The sequence below is a fragment of the Canis aureus genome, chromosome 3, assembly GCF_053574225.1.
Source record: "Canis aureus isolate CA01 chromosome 3, VMU_Caureus_v.1.0, whole genome shotgun sequence".
In the NCBI taxonomy this organism is placed as follows: Eukaryota; Metazoa; Chordata; class Mammalia; order Carnivora; family Canidae; genus Canis; species Canis aureus.
In genome coordinates, this window is record NC_135613.1 from 51226968 (window position 1) to 51241670 (window position 14703).

Here is a 14703-nt window from a genome sequence, read left to right on the forward strand (position 1 = left end):
GGTACTTAGTAGCATAGATGTTGGCAGTTAGCTTGTAGAAGACTCATATTAATGGAAATAAACCCTATTCTGACATGGTGACTGGACCAGGGCATTTCAGTTGGGAGGAGAAAGCAGTGCACCCGCAGTCCATGGTCCACAGGGTCTGCTCCCAACTTGACCATTTTCAGATGTGTGATCAATGGCAACACTAAGCTTCATTTTATTCCTCTACAATGCTGGAATAATGCCACCTCACAGACATGTCATAAGAAGCAACATAAATAAATGGATTAAGTAATGGTCAGTTAATGTGGCATGTAAATTACAAGATACTATCTACCAATATATGTTCAAATTGTCATCATCTCTGCATTTGCTGGCAAAACTTCACCGAGAGTTATTTTGGTTATGAATACCAATGCCAAACTCACTCTACTGAGATGGATCATTCCGTAGAGGGGAATCAAATGCAATTTAGGAACTATGTAGGGTTATATAAATTCAGGAAAAGAGACTTTGCATTTAAAATGCATTTTCTTCTGGACATTGTTCAGTAATGCTCCTCATTTGCCTTATATAAAAAACATATTTAGTTGGAGACTCTTTCCCACATGCTATTCAAAGACTCTGGGCAAATCTGATCTGGTGCAGTAGCTAATGTGAATCATCTGAATAAGCCACAAGTTATGGGCTTCAGAGGCCAGTGAATGAATGCAAGTTGCCCACCGGTTAAAACATCAAAGGCAAACAAATCACAACATTCGGAGGAAAAGTATATTTCTCATATTGATTTTTCTTACACATAGGATGGCCTATGAATCACATCACTGGTGTTTGCTAACATCAGTCTTATTCTCCTAGAATATGCCACCAAGTTTAATAACCACTTTTGTTCAACACGGAAGATGAAAGTCAGTTCCTATTGCTCAAGGCAGACTGCATAGTCAAAACAAAAGAGACATCACAGAAAGGGAGAATGGGGAAAGATGCATTAGATATTAATCTCATATTCAATGGGAAAACAGAAAAATCTTTATCTGTTTCTCCTTTCAGAATTTAAAAGGCTGTGAATTTTCTATGGCCCTACCCACCCTATAATTCAGGGCTTTTTATCCAAAGCTCTTCCTTTTTACCTTATTTCAGCCATGAAAAGTCTCTCAAGTACTGTCAGTATCAAACAAAAAAACACGTCTCTTCTTGACCTTGTTTCATTCACACCTCTTGATCTCTTTCATTTCCTTTCATAAAAACTCTTCAACATTTGCAGAGACACTAGATCCTAGAGATAACATACCCTTATCAGCTTTACTTTCTAATTATAACCTACCTCGCAGATCTGAAAGTCTACTTATGTTTTGTGCCTTTCTTCTAATTTTCTCCAAAATAAAGTCCCCAAGAACATCAGCGGTTCTTAGAGCTAAGTCTAGGTTATGAATTCATTCATCATTTATTTGATCTTTCAAAAGAGACATGGGGGCAGGGGCAGGAATCCTATGAACCAGGACTTAAGCAGATGAGATAATGTAAAATGGTGAGATTACTTGGTATAGAGCAAGTGTGAAGTTAATTGTTAGCTGCAATTATTGTTATGATTAACACTTCTTTCTACTTTGCCCTGCTTCCACCATAAATGTTCCTTTATTCCGAACATGACTTCCTTAGGAACCTCACCCTCCTGGCCTGCTGTATGCTTGTGAGGAAGAGGTGCTAGATGTACAGGATAAGTAAGTCGTAATCGTTGGTGTGGAAGGTGAGAGTTCTCCAGGAAAGAGGTACAGATGAAGAACTACATGGTGGTAGCAAAAGTGCCCATTAACCATGGTTAGAGAGTGATACCTTGAAAGTACTGTCACATGGAGGAAAAAACACTGAGCTTTCCCAGAGAGAACAATGAGCAACAGGATGCAGACTGACTCCATATGAGGAAGACATCTCTAATCATGGGGCGGCCCACCTAGTGAAGCAGCTGGCTTGGAAATTAGTGACAACTGTGGTAAGTAATATCTGCCAGGGGCACCGTAAGAATGAGAGAGATCCATCACAGAAGAAATCGTCAACGTCCTTGAACGACTTACTAACAGAGTAACGGTGGAGGAGAAGATTCTTAAAGCTCCACAGTTTGGCCTGGCAGTGGATCCTACCTGAGACCACGGAAATGGTGAAAGAGAGACAAGCTCGGGGCCTGACCTGCACTGAGGAAACACCTCACTTGTCCAGTCCGCACATGTGTGAGCAGAAAATCCAGAACCTGAGGCCAGATCTTTTGGTGCGAAGGTACTTCTACCACACCTCATTTCAACCGAAGGACTGAGGACCCAGGTGGGTTATGAATAGAGCTCATATAATTTCCTGTCCAAACTAGAATAGTTGAGAGGGGGGATAGGGGGCATTATTAATAATTACACCAGGGACACAAGCATAAACCAGGCCATATGGCCACTCCAGTGATCAGTGGGTAGTTACAGGCAGAAAAATGTGAGCCAGAGAAGACCTGAGGTAGAGATTGGAGCCAGGACCTTGGGTAAAGACCTAAGAGTGAAATCAAAAGTAGAAATCATTAAAGCAGTGGTTCTCAATCAGGGGTGATCTGGGTCCGCAGGGAATGTCTGACAATGTCTGAAGATGTTTTCAGTTGTCACAACTAAGGGGTGTGTTGCTAACACCAGGTGGTGGGTAAAGACCAGGGATGCCAGGAGACACCCCACAAAACACAGGATAGCCCCTCACAACAAAGTCATCCAACCCATGAGGTCCAGAGGGCGAAGGCTGAGAATCCCTATATTAAAAATTAAAAGACATGCAGGCACAAACATATGAAACATGAAAATGTTCAGACCCTACATGACAGAGTTAATAATCTGATCTGCACGCATCTGAATGTAGTGGCAAACACAAATGGCCAATAAACATTAGACCCCCATCCCAAAACAAAAAACAACACTGCCTTCTAAGTAATCAAAACAACCTGAATTAAAAGGACACACCTAATGTTACCTACAACCTAGCACAGATTTCCTAACATGAAATGTCGGTGAGGAGCACTTCACATAGAAGCATAAAGTGATTTAAAACAAGCAAACACATGAACAAAACACATTCCAGGAAGGAATTTCTCTGCACTTACAACACATATCTTTTTTTATTTTAACTTTTTATTTTATATTTTATTTTTTTAAAGATTTATTTATGGAGAGAGAGAAGGTAGATAGAAGGAGGGGTAGAGAGGATCTTAAGCAGACTCTGCACCAAGTGCAGAGCCCAACACAGTGATCGATCTCACAACCCTGAGATCATGACTTAAGCCAAAATCAAGAATCAGACGCTTAACTGACTCAGCCACCCAAGCACCACTTAACATTTTAAAAACTACATATCTTTTAAAGCACAATTTTAGTAATTTATCTAAAGAAATAGCTAAGTACATGTTCAAGTATTTAGCTACAAGAATTTCAGCTCAGCATTATTTACCTAGGCAAAAGAGTAGTAATCCCTAAAATGACAAATAAGGAGAGACTGATTAAACAAATCACAATATACCTCTATACAATCATGTTACTTCAAATATTGACATGGAAAAACATTCATGATTATTTCATTTAAAGGAGAAAAAGTATACAAGCCATATGTATCATACATAAATCATTTCTGTGAGAAATTTATATGTGGAGTTGGTGTGTAAAAAAAAAAGCCTATAATAATATAAATCAAATTTTAACAAGTGAGTCTGTTTGGGTGGTGGGATAGATATAAGCACTACAAAGCCAGAGCTTTCCAGCTGTCCTCTGGTGTAACTCTAACACATAGAGCAGCACCTGGCACAAGAGAAACACAAAATAAAGAATATTATTGCTATTTTTGCTTAGTTATATTTTCTCACTGATTTGCAATGGAAACATTATTTGCATGACACATCTTTTTTAAATGTTACTTTTATTTTTTATTTTATTTTTTTAAGATTTTATTTATTTATTCAGGAGACAGAGAGAGAGAGAGAGAGAGAGAGAAAGAGAGACAGAGACAGAGACGCAGAGACACAGGCAGAGGGAGAAGCAGGCTCCATGCAGGGAGCCCGATGTGGGACTCCATCCTGGGACTGCAGGATCACGTCCTGTGAAGGCAGATGCTCAACTGCTGAGCCACCCAGGTGTCCCTTAAATGTTATTTTTAAAAAGAATAATTCAAAGGTGAAACAGGATGTTTTATAAAGAAATGGCAGTAATGTCACCTACCTCATGGGGCAGTAGGGCTTAAATAACCATTTCTGTAAATATGCTTCGTAAACTCTAAAACACTGTACGAATGTCATCAGTTAGTTCTTTTCTTAAGACCCTATATTCCAAAGTTAAATCAACCTCATATATGCTTTGGCTGGTGGCTCTCACCTCATTCATGTCACATCCACTCACCTGCCCTCTAAAAACAGTTAGAGATGTGTGCAATATGGCTTCAAAAGCACAAAGCTGCAATGACAGAGCTCGGGCTGAGAAAGTGGGTACACCCCTCAGAATGAACGGCAGGTCACCCACAAAATGGGTCTTGTAGAAATGTATTTATTGACACGTACTCCTAACCTCTATTAAGAAAAATCATCTCTATGTAACATAAAATAATCCCCAATACAGTTTATTATAACAGTATGTACTATGTCAAATACTCAATTATGCTAACAATTTTCTGACAGTTCTTATCTTTTCCAATTTTGTAATTCATTCTTCTTGAATTGACTCAGCTTTTCACTTTGAGTTGCTTGTTTTTCAAGATTTGATCTGTCAAAGCCATCTATTACATTTTATCTTTCAGTTGCTAAATTTTATGGATGGCTTTTCATCCTTTGGAGGTATACCCGCTTTCAGGTCTCACTATGGTTTCCAATGAAGCATGCATCTATTTTATAAAACATGGATGTAATTCCCTCTTACATTTTAATGTTAGTGGTTTCTTATATACACATACATCTCTTTATGTGCCAGTCATTACTTCATAAATCAGAAGCTGAAGCTCATTTTCTCTCCCTAAAACAAATGTAGGAGCTATTTCCCAAAGCTTTATTTTTCCTACATTCACAGAGAGATCACAGAAGTAGGGTACAAAGAGGCAGCACTCAGAACTAAATTAATAACAGCTAAAAGAAGTATTTAAAAAATATGAAATGTTATTCAAATCCTTTAGTATATGTGGGCAGAAAGAAATTTTTTTCTCCCACAGAACTCTGTTAGAAGCTGAAAACTTTTATACATACCAACCACATATATGCATTCTTTAAGCTGGATGCCAGCTCCCTAAAAAAAACGGGAAGCTCTTGCTTTTCACCAACTATTTCTTTATCTACCCGCTATTCAAAACTCAGGTAAAGGTTTGTTGCCCAGTGCTCTTCATTCTGCTTACGTTAATTAAAGGTGGTAATGAAAATGTGCTCACACTCCTTTATTTTAATTTTATGAGGCTGCTTAGTAATACTAATTGAACTACAATCCTTCCAACAAAATTTAGAAAATATTGTAATTTGGGAAGCTTATTGATATACCATGATAACAGTGGAATTCAACGACGGTGGGCATTACAATGTTTAAGTAGTGTGATGTTTCCAAAGGAGACGGAGCCCAGGTTGAGGGGAAGGAGGCGATATGATGAATACAAGAAAATGAAGAAATTAAGGGGTCACGTTATACAACACTGAAGAAGCCTGGCAGGGGGTAGGAGTGACCATGGAGGAGGATGTGAAGTGTTCCACAGGAAGAACGGGACAAGTGAGTGCAGAACGGGGCTAGGAAGCCAACCTAAGAAGGAAACGCTGACAGAAGGGGCAAACAACACGATTTGTCAGTTCCAGAAATAATCCCATCATACAGTTGGCTCCTTTTCAGACCCTAACTCACCCCCATAGCAAACATACTTTCTACAGAGAGATGCAACAAAGTAGCCAAATACATTTAAACTTTTGAAATTTAGGGACCCCTGGGTGGCTCAGTGGTTGAGTGTCTGCTTTCAGCTCAGGGAGTGATCCCGGGGTCCTGGGATTGAGTCCCGCATTGGGGTCCCCGCAGGGAGCCTGCTTCTCCCTCTGCCTGTGTCTCTGCCTCTCTCCCTGTGTCTCTCGTTAATAAATAAATAACATCTTTAAAAAAATAAAGTAAAATAAACTTTTACAATTTCTAACACCTTGGTTTATGTTCTAGTTTCTAGAAGTTTCGGCCCAAATGTAGATCATTCCACGCTTTTTCTTTCCCTCAAGATATTTTCTTGCTATGTGTGACAGGCTTTTTTTCCATGACAAAATCCTAAATCACCTTTTAGGGAGGAGGATGGGAGGGGTATGGCAGCTCAGACTCAAGGCAACTCTGTATTATTTTTTATAACATATTGGGATTTCTGAACCATTTGATGCTTATTAGTTGTCCTTTTTCTAAATATCTACACTTTCATTTTAAATTGTATTCAAATCTATAGAATTTAAGCAGGAGACAGCAGTTAGTTAATAAATATCTCGAGGATAAATGCAGCTCTTCAACTGAAAAAAGGAGCCTCAAAACCAGAATGAGTTCCTGGCTTAATCTCATGACCTAGATTTGTAACTAAATAAAAGTAATAATTTTAAAAATATTTTGAGAAATAGACCCAAAATAGCAACAAAAATCCATTTTGCTTATATTGCGCTCTATTCAAAATTTCATTAAAAACATGTTCATTATAAAACCAGGATTCTTCTCTTAGCCAAGCCAATGAGGGAGGGGAGCAGAAGGAAAGAACAATCTGGAAGAGCTGTACTGTGGTTTACAAGATGGGACAATACCAGGATTAGCTGGGCCTCCGTATGAGACTGCTTGGACATTAAAAACAGTAACAAAAATAAATTGTATTTGAAATAGATTGATCCCTCCTCCAAACAGCTGATAACACATTGTAAAAGCATAATGGTTTGAGGCATCACTGAATTACAATTCCCATATTTCACTGCAAAAACTTATATACCCGCTCAGCCATGCTGTTTTCCTACCAGTAACCTGAATTCCTATTTTAAAACCATGCCAACTCCCTCGGGTGTTCTGGTGATAAAAACGACTTTCCTTAAGTTTTAGCCAAGACTTTTTCACTCTGGTATCTGATGTGGTGGCACATACCACAATCACGAGGCGGAGGGAAAGAACTACTTTTTTGAGACCTATTTTGATGTTTAAAATAATGGGGGGGTTGGGGAACAATGCATTAAAAATAATATGCTAATTAATTTTTAAATATATTCTGTGATTCCATACACCAAGTTTCCTGAATACTGAATTACTGTTTTTTTTAAAGCTGGATAAAATAATAATAATAATAATAATAATAATAATAATAAAATTATAAAAGACTTAAAAATAAAAAAGCTGGATATACTTCTTTAAAATATATTGTTGGGGTGCCTGGGTGGCATAGTCAGTTGAGCCTCTGACTCTTGGGTTTTGGCTCAGGTCATGATCTCAGGGTCCTGGGATCAAGCCCTGCATTGGGCTCCACGCTCAGCACAGAGTCTGCCTGGGGTTCTCTCTCTCCCTCTGTCCCTCCTCCCCCTCTAAAATAAAGAAATAAATTAAAAAAAAAAACAAAAGAAAGAAGATCATAAAATGATAAGCTCAGGGGAATATGTCTGAAATGGATGACAGCAGAAAGTCTGATGGCTCTGAAACACATCTGACCCAAGGACTCCTGGTCAGCTGAAGTAGAGAGTTGACTGCTCTCTCATGTGAAAACCATTCACTTCAAAACATGAGAGACATCAGCTCTGTTACCCAAGAGACCTCTATAGGATATGTAGTGTCACAAATTACTGGAGCCTCTCCATCTGTATGTGTGGTATAGGAAGTCATCTTCTTCTTCTTCTTCTTTTTTTTTTTTTTTAAGATTTTATTTATTTATCCATGAGAGACACGGAGAGAGGCAGAGACATAGGCAGAGGGAGAAGCAGGCTCCATGCAGGGAGCCTGATGTGGGACTCGAGCCCAGGTCTCTAGGATCACACCCTGGGCTGAAGGCGGCGCTAAACTGCTGAGCCGCCCTAGTGCCCTGGGAAGTCTTTTTGAAAAATGTGACAATACCACCACATAAGAAAAAGTAATAATACCATGATCAAGCTGAAAAGTGACTCACTGACCTGATTGATGGAGTTGGCAGCACAGGATGCAAGGCCTGTTCCCAGGGAAGTAAGCAGGAAACAGGGCCAGTCAAAAGGTCCTGGGGCCAATGCAAATCCAGCTGAAGTGGTGCTGACAACCAGAGCTGCAACACAGAAACAGAGCAGACGTCTCATCACCAACGCGCACTCCGGATGATAAAAGCCAAAAAGCAAACCAATCCATTTCATCAGTGTCACAAACTACAGGCTAATCCTTCCATTAAAAAGTTTAAAATTTTTTTTCTGATTATAAAAATTATATGTGTTCATTATTGTAAAATGCTAATTTTCCTTTAACTCCATTATACTCAAGAGTAAAAAAATCAATGTTCTAGATCCAATCATTCACTTAATCATTCAACAAACATTTACTGAATACCTAACCTGTGATCAGTACTATGTTGGACACCACGTGGTGTACAGGATAAAGGTATGTAAGAGCTCATTCCTGCTCTCAGAGATTTTATTGGACAGGGAGATGATAGGCATACGTTAATAACTATAACACAGGGGAGCATATTGCAAGTATCCCAATTCTGTGACAAGCTCCAGACAACCTGAGCAGAGGCTCACCTGTAAAAGAAGATGATGGTCCTGGGGTCCAGACTATGGTAGAGGATGACCAGAAGGAGATGATAATCCTATTGACGCCAATAGGAACAAAGGGATGTGGCAAGGTGCAGAAGCAAAGCCATGTAATTCAAGCATCCACTGATCTAAGGCTGCTCCTTCCCTTAGGCCCTGGTCCTTCTTTCCTAGGGGTTTACAGCAGCTGAAAGGCCCAGAAATTGTACTGACACAGGACTGCAGAAATTCACTGGAAAAAGGATCACCAATGGTGGGCTGACTGAAGATGTCAAGAAGATGGCATTTAAGCTGGATCTTCAGGATGAGGGGAGAAGAATGGTAGGGGGGCAACATCACAAGTGGCTGGACAGTCCCAAGAATAGGCACAGGGCAAGAAAGACCAATGTCAAGAGTCTAAAGTAGTCTGATGCCAGAGGCTTCCTTGTCCCTCTTCCAAATGACATTTTATAAACAGTTCGTATCACTCTACTTAGATGGTCCCTTGACACTACAACCTGTAACTCGATCCTCGTACCTCTCTCTACCCACTCATTGTTCTCCATCAGGAAGGCCTCCTGCTCTTTAAGTAGGCCAAGCTTCCTTGCCTTTGGGTTCCTGTACTTTTGTGTCCCTTTCCCTTGCCTCCTTCCATATCCTTCAGATCTTGTCTCAAATATGACTTTTTTTTTTTTTTTTGAGACAGAGCAGGTGAGCAGGGGATGGGGAGGAGTAAGAGGAAGGACAGTGGGAAAGGGAGAATCCCAAGCAGGCTCCACACTCAGCACCAAACCCAACAGGGCTCGATCTAATAACCCTGAGATCATGACCCAGCCAAAATCAAGAGTCGGATGCTCAACCAACTGAGCTACACAGGTACCCCTCAAATAGGAGAGACCCCCCATATTCATGGAATATGAAACCAGAGCTTGGGAAAGACAGTGGGGAGGCAGGAGAGGCACAAAGCTCTGGAGTCACTTGCCCAGAGACCACGGCTGAGCCCAAGGGAAGGGATGAGATAATCAATGAAGAGCAGTGGAAAGAAGCATATAAAAAATGTCAGAACTTCAGGATGCCTGGGTGGCTCAATTGGGTTAAGTGACCAACTCTTGATTTCAGCTCAGGTCCTGATCTCAGGATCATGAGATCAAGCCCCGTGTCGGGCTCTATGCTCAGCATGGAGTCCACTTGAGTTTCTTTCCTTCTGACCCTTTCCTTGTTTCTGCTCATACTCTCTCTCTGTAATAAATAAAATCTTTTAAAAAAAAATGTCAGAACTTCACAGATGGGAGAAAAGGAAACAGTGTCAGACACAAAGAACCTTAGGAGACAAGAGCCAGGAGGACAGGTGTGGTGGAAAGGCCATAGGAAGCAGGACCAGAGGTACCACCATGGACATGAACAAGAAATGGTAGGGAAATTGACAGCTCCCCCTAATGATCACCAATTGGTTGACATGTCCTTCAATCTAGTTTTATCAGTAACATATAGAAACTCTTGTTATTTTACCACATGGACAAGCCCCTAATGTCTAGACTGGATACAGGCTTCCTGACATTTCCATATTTCTTTGTTTGGGCTCAATGTTAATGTATAAAGGTGACGTGAGCACGTATACCGAGATGGTCACCCAAAACTAGAACATGTGCTTTGGCAATGAGGTCTCGCCTTTAACAACATTGTCCCCAAATGTGGTAGGCATCCAAATATCCTGGGAGAAGATGTGCCTCCAGAACAGAGGGCAGAGGCACAGTGTTAAGTACACAGCAGAGCAAGTCCAGGAATGAGCACCCGGGTGTGGATAAAAGGTTACAAAAAGATAACCAAAGATTAGGAGCTGGGGGCAAATGGGAGAAAAGAGGCTGGCCCAGGCCAGGCCATAAAGCATGCACTGCTCCCTGCCTCCCTTCCTCTGTTCTGGGGGCCTGGCCTGCCCTGGCCCACGTCTGGTACAAGTGGGAGTGTAGCAATCTCACATAAGTCCAGAACAGCGAATAGCCACGTGGAGACTTACGCCCAGAAAAAAGTGCCACCATGACTCCAGGCTTGCATACAGTCACTGCAGGTACCAAGTAAGAGGACGTTTTACCCACATACAAAAGGGAAAGAACAGCTCCTCACTTAATGACCCATTGAGCCATGTATACCTGCGTACACAAATTAAGCACCTGTTTCAGACCAAACAAAACTCCTTTTAGAATATTTAGAGAATAGCTCCCTTCTGCGAGGAGGCTTTCTCATTCTTTATAGATACACACCATTAATCACAAAGCCCTGTGGATGGGCTGGTGTCCTACAATGAGTCATCTTGCTTTGAACAACTCGGGATCTCTCCAGAGGTCAGGTGCCTCCTTCCATATCACCACCATGAGTGGTGACAAGCCAGGAATGGAAGCAAAGTCTGTTAACATCTGGGCTACTTCTCAACTGAACCACCCAGGAAGATGCACAGGTTGATGGTGTCACTGGGAGAACTGGAAGGAAAAGAGGGGGCAGCCCCGGTGGCTCAGCAGTTTAGCACCGCTTTCAGCCCAGGGCGTGATCCTGGAGTCCCAGGATCGAGTCCCTCATCGGGCTCCCTGCATGGAGCCTGCTTCTCCTTCTGCCTGTGTCTCTGCCTGTCTCTCTCTCTGTGTCTTTCATGAATAAATAAATAAAATCTTAAAAAGAAAAAAAGGAAAAGAGACAGTGGGTTTTCCCTTTTCTCTCACAAAACAAACTAAGGAAACTGCTTCCCCCATGGAGTCAATCAGTTAAAAGAATTCCTTTTTTTTTTTTTTTTTTTTTAACAATTTACTTATTTATTTGAGGGAGAGAGCAGCAGGGCAGGGGCGGAGGGAGAGACTCCCAAGCAGACTCCCGGCTGAGTGTGGAGCCCAACATCAGGCTTGATCTCACGACCTTGAGATCATGACCTGAGCCAAAATCAAGAGTCAGATGCTTAACCAACTAAGGCCCCAGGTGCCCCTGAAATAATTCTTGACTCTATGTTAAAGCCTTGAATCTTAAACCCAAAACAGACTACTTGTAAACAACTATGGTAGTAAAAAGAACCTAGAAAGCCCACAGTAACTTTCTCAATATACAATCACTAAAGTCTAGAGTCCTCAAAATAACTGTAGCTACCTCTAAATATCGACATCAACAGTTTGTAGCATGTTTTATAGACAAATAAGAAAGAACAATTTCCACCTTCACAAGACAGAACCATAATCACTGAACTGTCAAAATAAAAGTACAGTAAGAAGTTCACTTTGTGGGATCCCTGGGTGGCGCAGCGGTTTGGCGCCTGCCTTTGGCCCAGGGCGCGATCCTGGAGACCCGGGATCGAATCCCACGTCGGGCTCCCGGTGTATGGAGCTTGCTTCTCCCTCTGCCTGTGTCTCTGCCTCTCTCTCTCTCTCTGTGACTATCATAAATAAATAAAAATTAAAAAAATATATTAAAAAAAAAAAAAAAAGAAGTTCACTTTGTTTAAAACCAGAAAGGGTGTGTGGCTACATGAAAGTTAAAGCAAAATTGTTAATCCAGAGGAGAAAGCATCCTGTTTTTCTTTTTACTTGCCTGAGTTTGAGTGAGTGATGAACGATACAGGATGTACATCAAACTTTGACTAAAGGGTCAACTCATAAGTTGAGAAGAGACAGAAAGTGGTTTGCAAAAAATTGACAATGGGAAAGAAAGAAAGGACTATGTTTTAGTAAAACCTAAGGATGACTCAATTTACAAAATGGAAAGACTGCCTAATTTAAAACTGTACAAATTGTAAATGGTCACGTACACTAAAAATTGATAGGGACTATTAGCAGCATTATTTATTATATAGGAGGAAATCTGCATTTTATAAGAAGTTTCTTAAAAAACATCAAAATCCAACAAAGAATGTATTTACACTTACTTCATCAAGGCAATTAATTTAAAGAAAGAGAAAGGCAGAAAGGATTGATAAACTATACAAGAAAAATTGACCAAAGCAATATTCTCATTATAGCACGGCCACAACTGTAATTAAACTTTTCATTGATTTCCTGGGATTCATTATGTGGAATCATTTTGCAACACCAGGATCTCATTAAAAGTGAGTGTAATATATTCTTTCATTAATAACACTTGAAATTATATTTTATTTGGTAATCTCATGTTCTGTCCCTTCACATGTAAACATAAAATCAATGCTGCCAACGAAGCATGACCCATCTGATAGAGGCCCAGGGGCACGGGACGGCAAGCCCGGGGATGACGTTGGAAGGAAGTCAAGAAGGAGTAATATGCCCACCCCGATGGGGCCTGACCCACCACCATTCCCACCCCCGGGTCCATGTCCAGCCAAGCATCTCCACACAAAGAGAGTTGGCAACAGTGAGGGAAGGTGCTTATGATATAGGCAGTCCTGACTATTAGGCCCAAGCTCAGCTCATTAGCAGCTTCACCAATCTCTTTGGAACCATAAGGTCTGTCCTTAAGACCAGCCAAGGTTGCCTTCTTCCACAGCTCATCATTGACAGGAGCCAACAAATTATGTTTTCTTGTCTGCCAGCCTTCTCCAGAAAGAAGTTCTCACTAATGCTCTGTGTAACATATATTTATTCTGGAATAGTCGCAAGTACACCTGCCCCCCTGGGCCTGAAGAAAGCAAAAGTCCCTGATGTCAACCGCCGAGGAGGGTCACATGGCAAGGAACTGGGGAGAGCCCGGAAGAGGAGCGCGATACAAGCCAGCAGCTGGAGAGAAAGGGGGACCTGGCAAAGAAATCTGCCAACAACCAGCAGGTCTGGAGGAGGACTCCCAGTGAGAATCAGAGCCTCAACGAATATGCGGATTTCAAGCTTGGTGAGACCCTAAGCAGAGGGTCCAGCCAGTGACCTACAGAAGCTGGGAGATGGTAACAGTGTGCTGTTTTAAACTGCTAAGTTGTGGGGACCTGTTTTGGAGGAAAAAGAACACTAGCGCCTGCCATGATGAGGGTGATACGCAGGAATGGGCGGTCTGTCAACCACACAGAGAACTGATGGCACTGGAGAAAGATCTCCTCCGAGGACCAAGGAAAGGCCAGGGCAGTGTGCTGGGTAGGAGGTGGTGAGGGCCTGGGGAGGGCGCTGACAGTATACAAGCAGAGGTGTGGAGACGCAGTTTGAACGCTTTGGCACAGGCCTTCTGTACTGAACACACGTGTGGTTACGGCAAGGAGCTACCTTGAAGAATAATACAACCTTCGATTAAGGTCAAAGGGAACTTAGGGCCAACTCCTTCTGCCTCTATGTTGTGACTCCCAGTTACTTCCTTGTGGCTCTAGGGGAGTGATGAGAGAGTAGTCCTTTCACAAATGTGGACTAAAAATGATAATGATAAAAAACAAAACTTATATTACATTTGTGAAGCAAGGCAAGCAATGGTAGGTAATAATGTCTGGTTTTATATATGGAGACAGTCCTGCACAACTAATTTCTGTACTGATCCAAGAATGCTGGGACAACCTTTCAGAAGGATGCGATCCCCAAATCTGGGGACAGGAAGTTATTACCCCCATCTGTACAGAAAAGCTCCAGCTGTTGGGACCATTCTCTCTCAAGAGAGTCAATCTAGCTTCCTTCAAATAGCTCCACATAACCTCTCTCTTCTCGAGCAACACCAAAGCACCCCTCTCTCAGCACGATCCTTTAATCACGCAAACGCAACTATCCCACCATCTTGGTTTCCCCCAGCTAAGTGACCCTGGGGACCAACAACTCTTGACTTCCACACACCTGTCCATGCCACGTGACACTTTACAGAGACACACAAGTGTCTCGCTGTAACAGAAGCACTTAGCACAATGCCCGGCAGATAAGGGCTTACTGGCGGCACTCTTGGTGATTCTTGAAATGTGGTTTCTAGAATTCTGGGTGAACTATGTCTCTGGCCACTAAACTTAGACTTAACATTTTAAAGAGGTGCCTTAAAGGAACTTCAAGAGACAACAAAACCCTGCCTACAAACTCCTTCTGCCTCTATGTTGTGACTCCCAGTTA

The 14703-nt window shown here is 41.6% G+C and overlaps 1 protein-coding gene across 1 annotated transcript in view; it reads right to left on the reverse strand.

Moving 5' to 3' along the window:
- Positions 1-14703, reverse strand: part of COX10 (cytochrome c oxidase assembly factor heme A:farnesyltransferase COX10) — a 127498-nt gene that overhangs the window by 88462 nt on the left and 24333 nt on the right. Inside the window, exon 4 of the mRNA XM_077892577.1 lies at positions 8111-8235. Within this exon, the coding sequence (XP_077748703.1) occupies positions 8111-8235 (125 nt within the window). The remainder of the gene's footprint in view (positions 1-8110; positions 8236-14703) is intronic.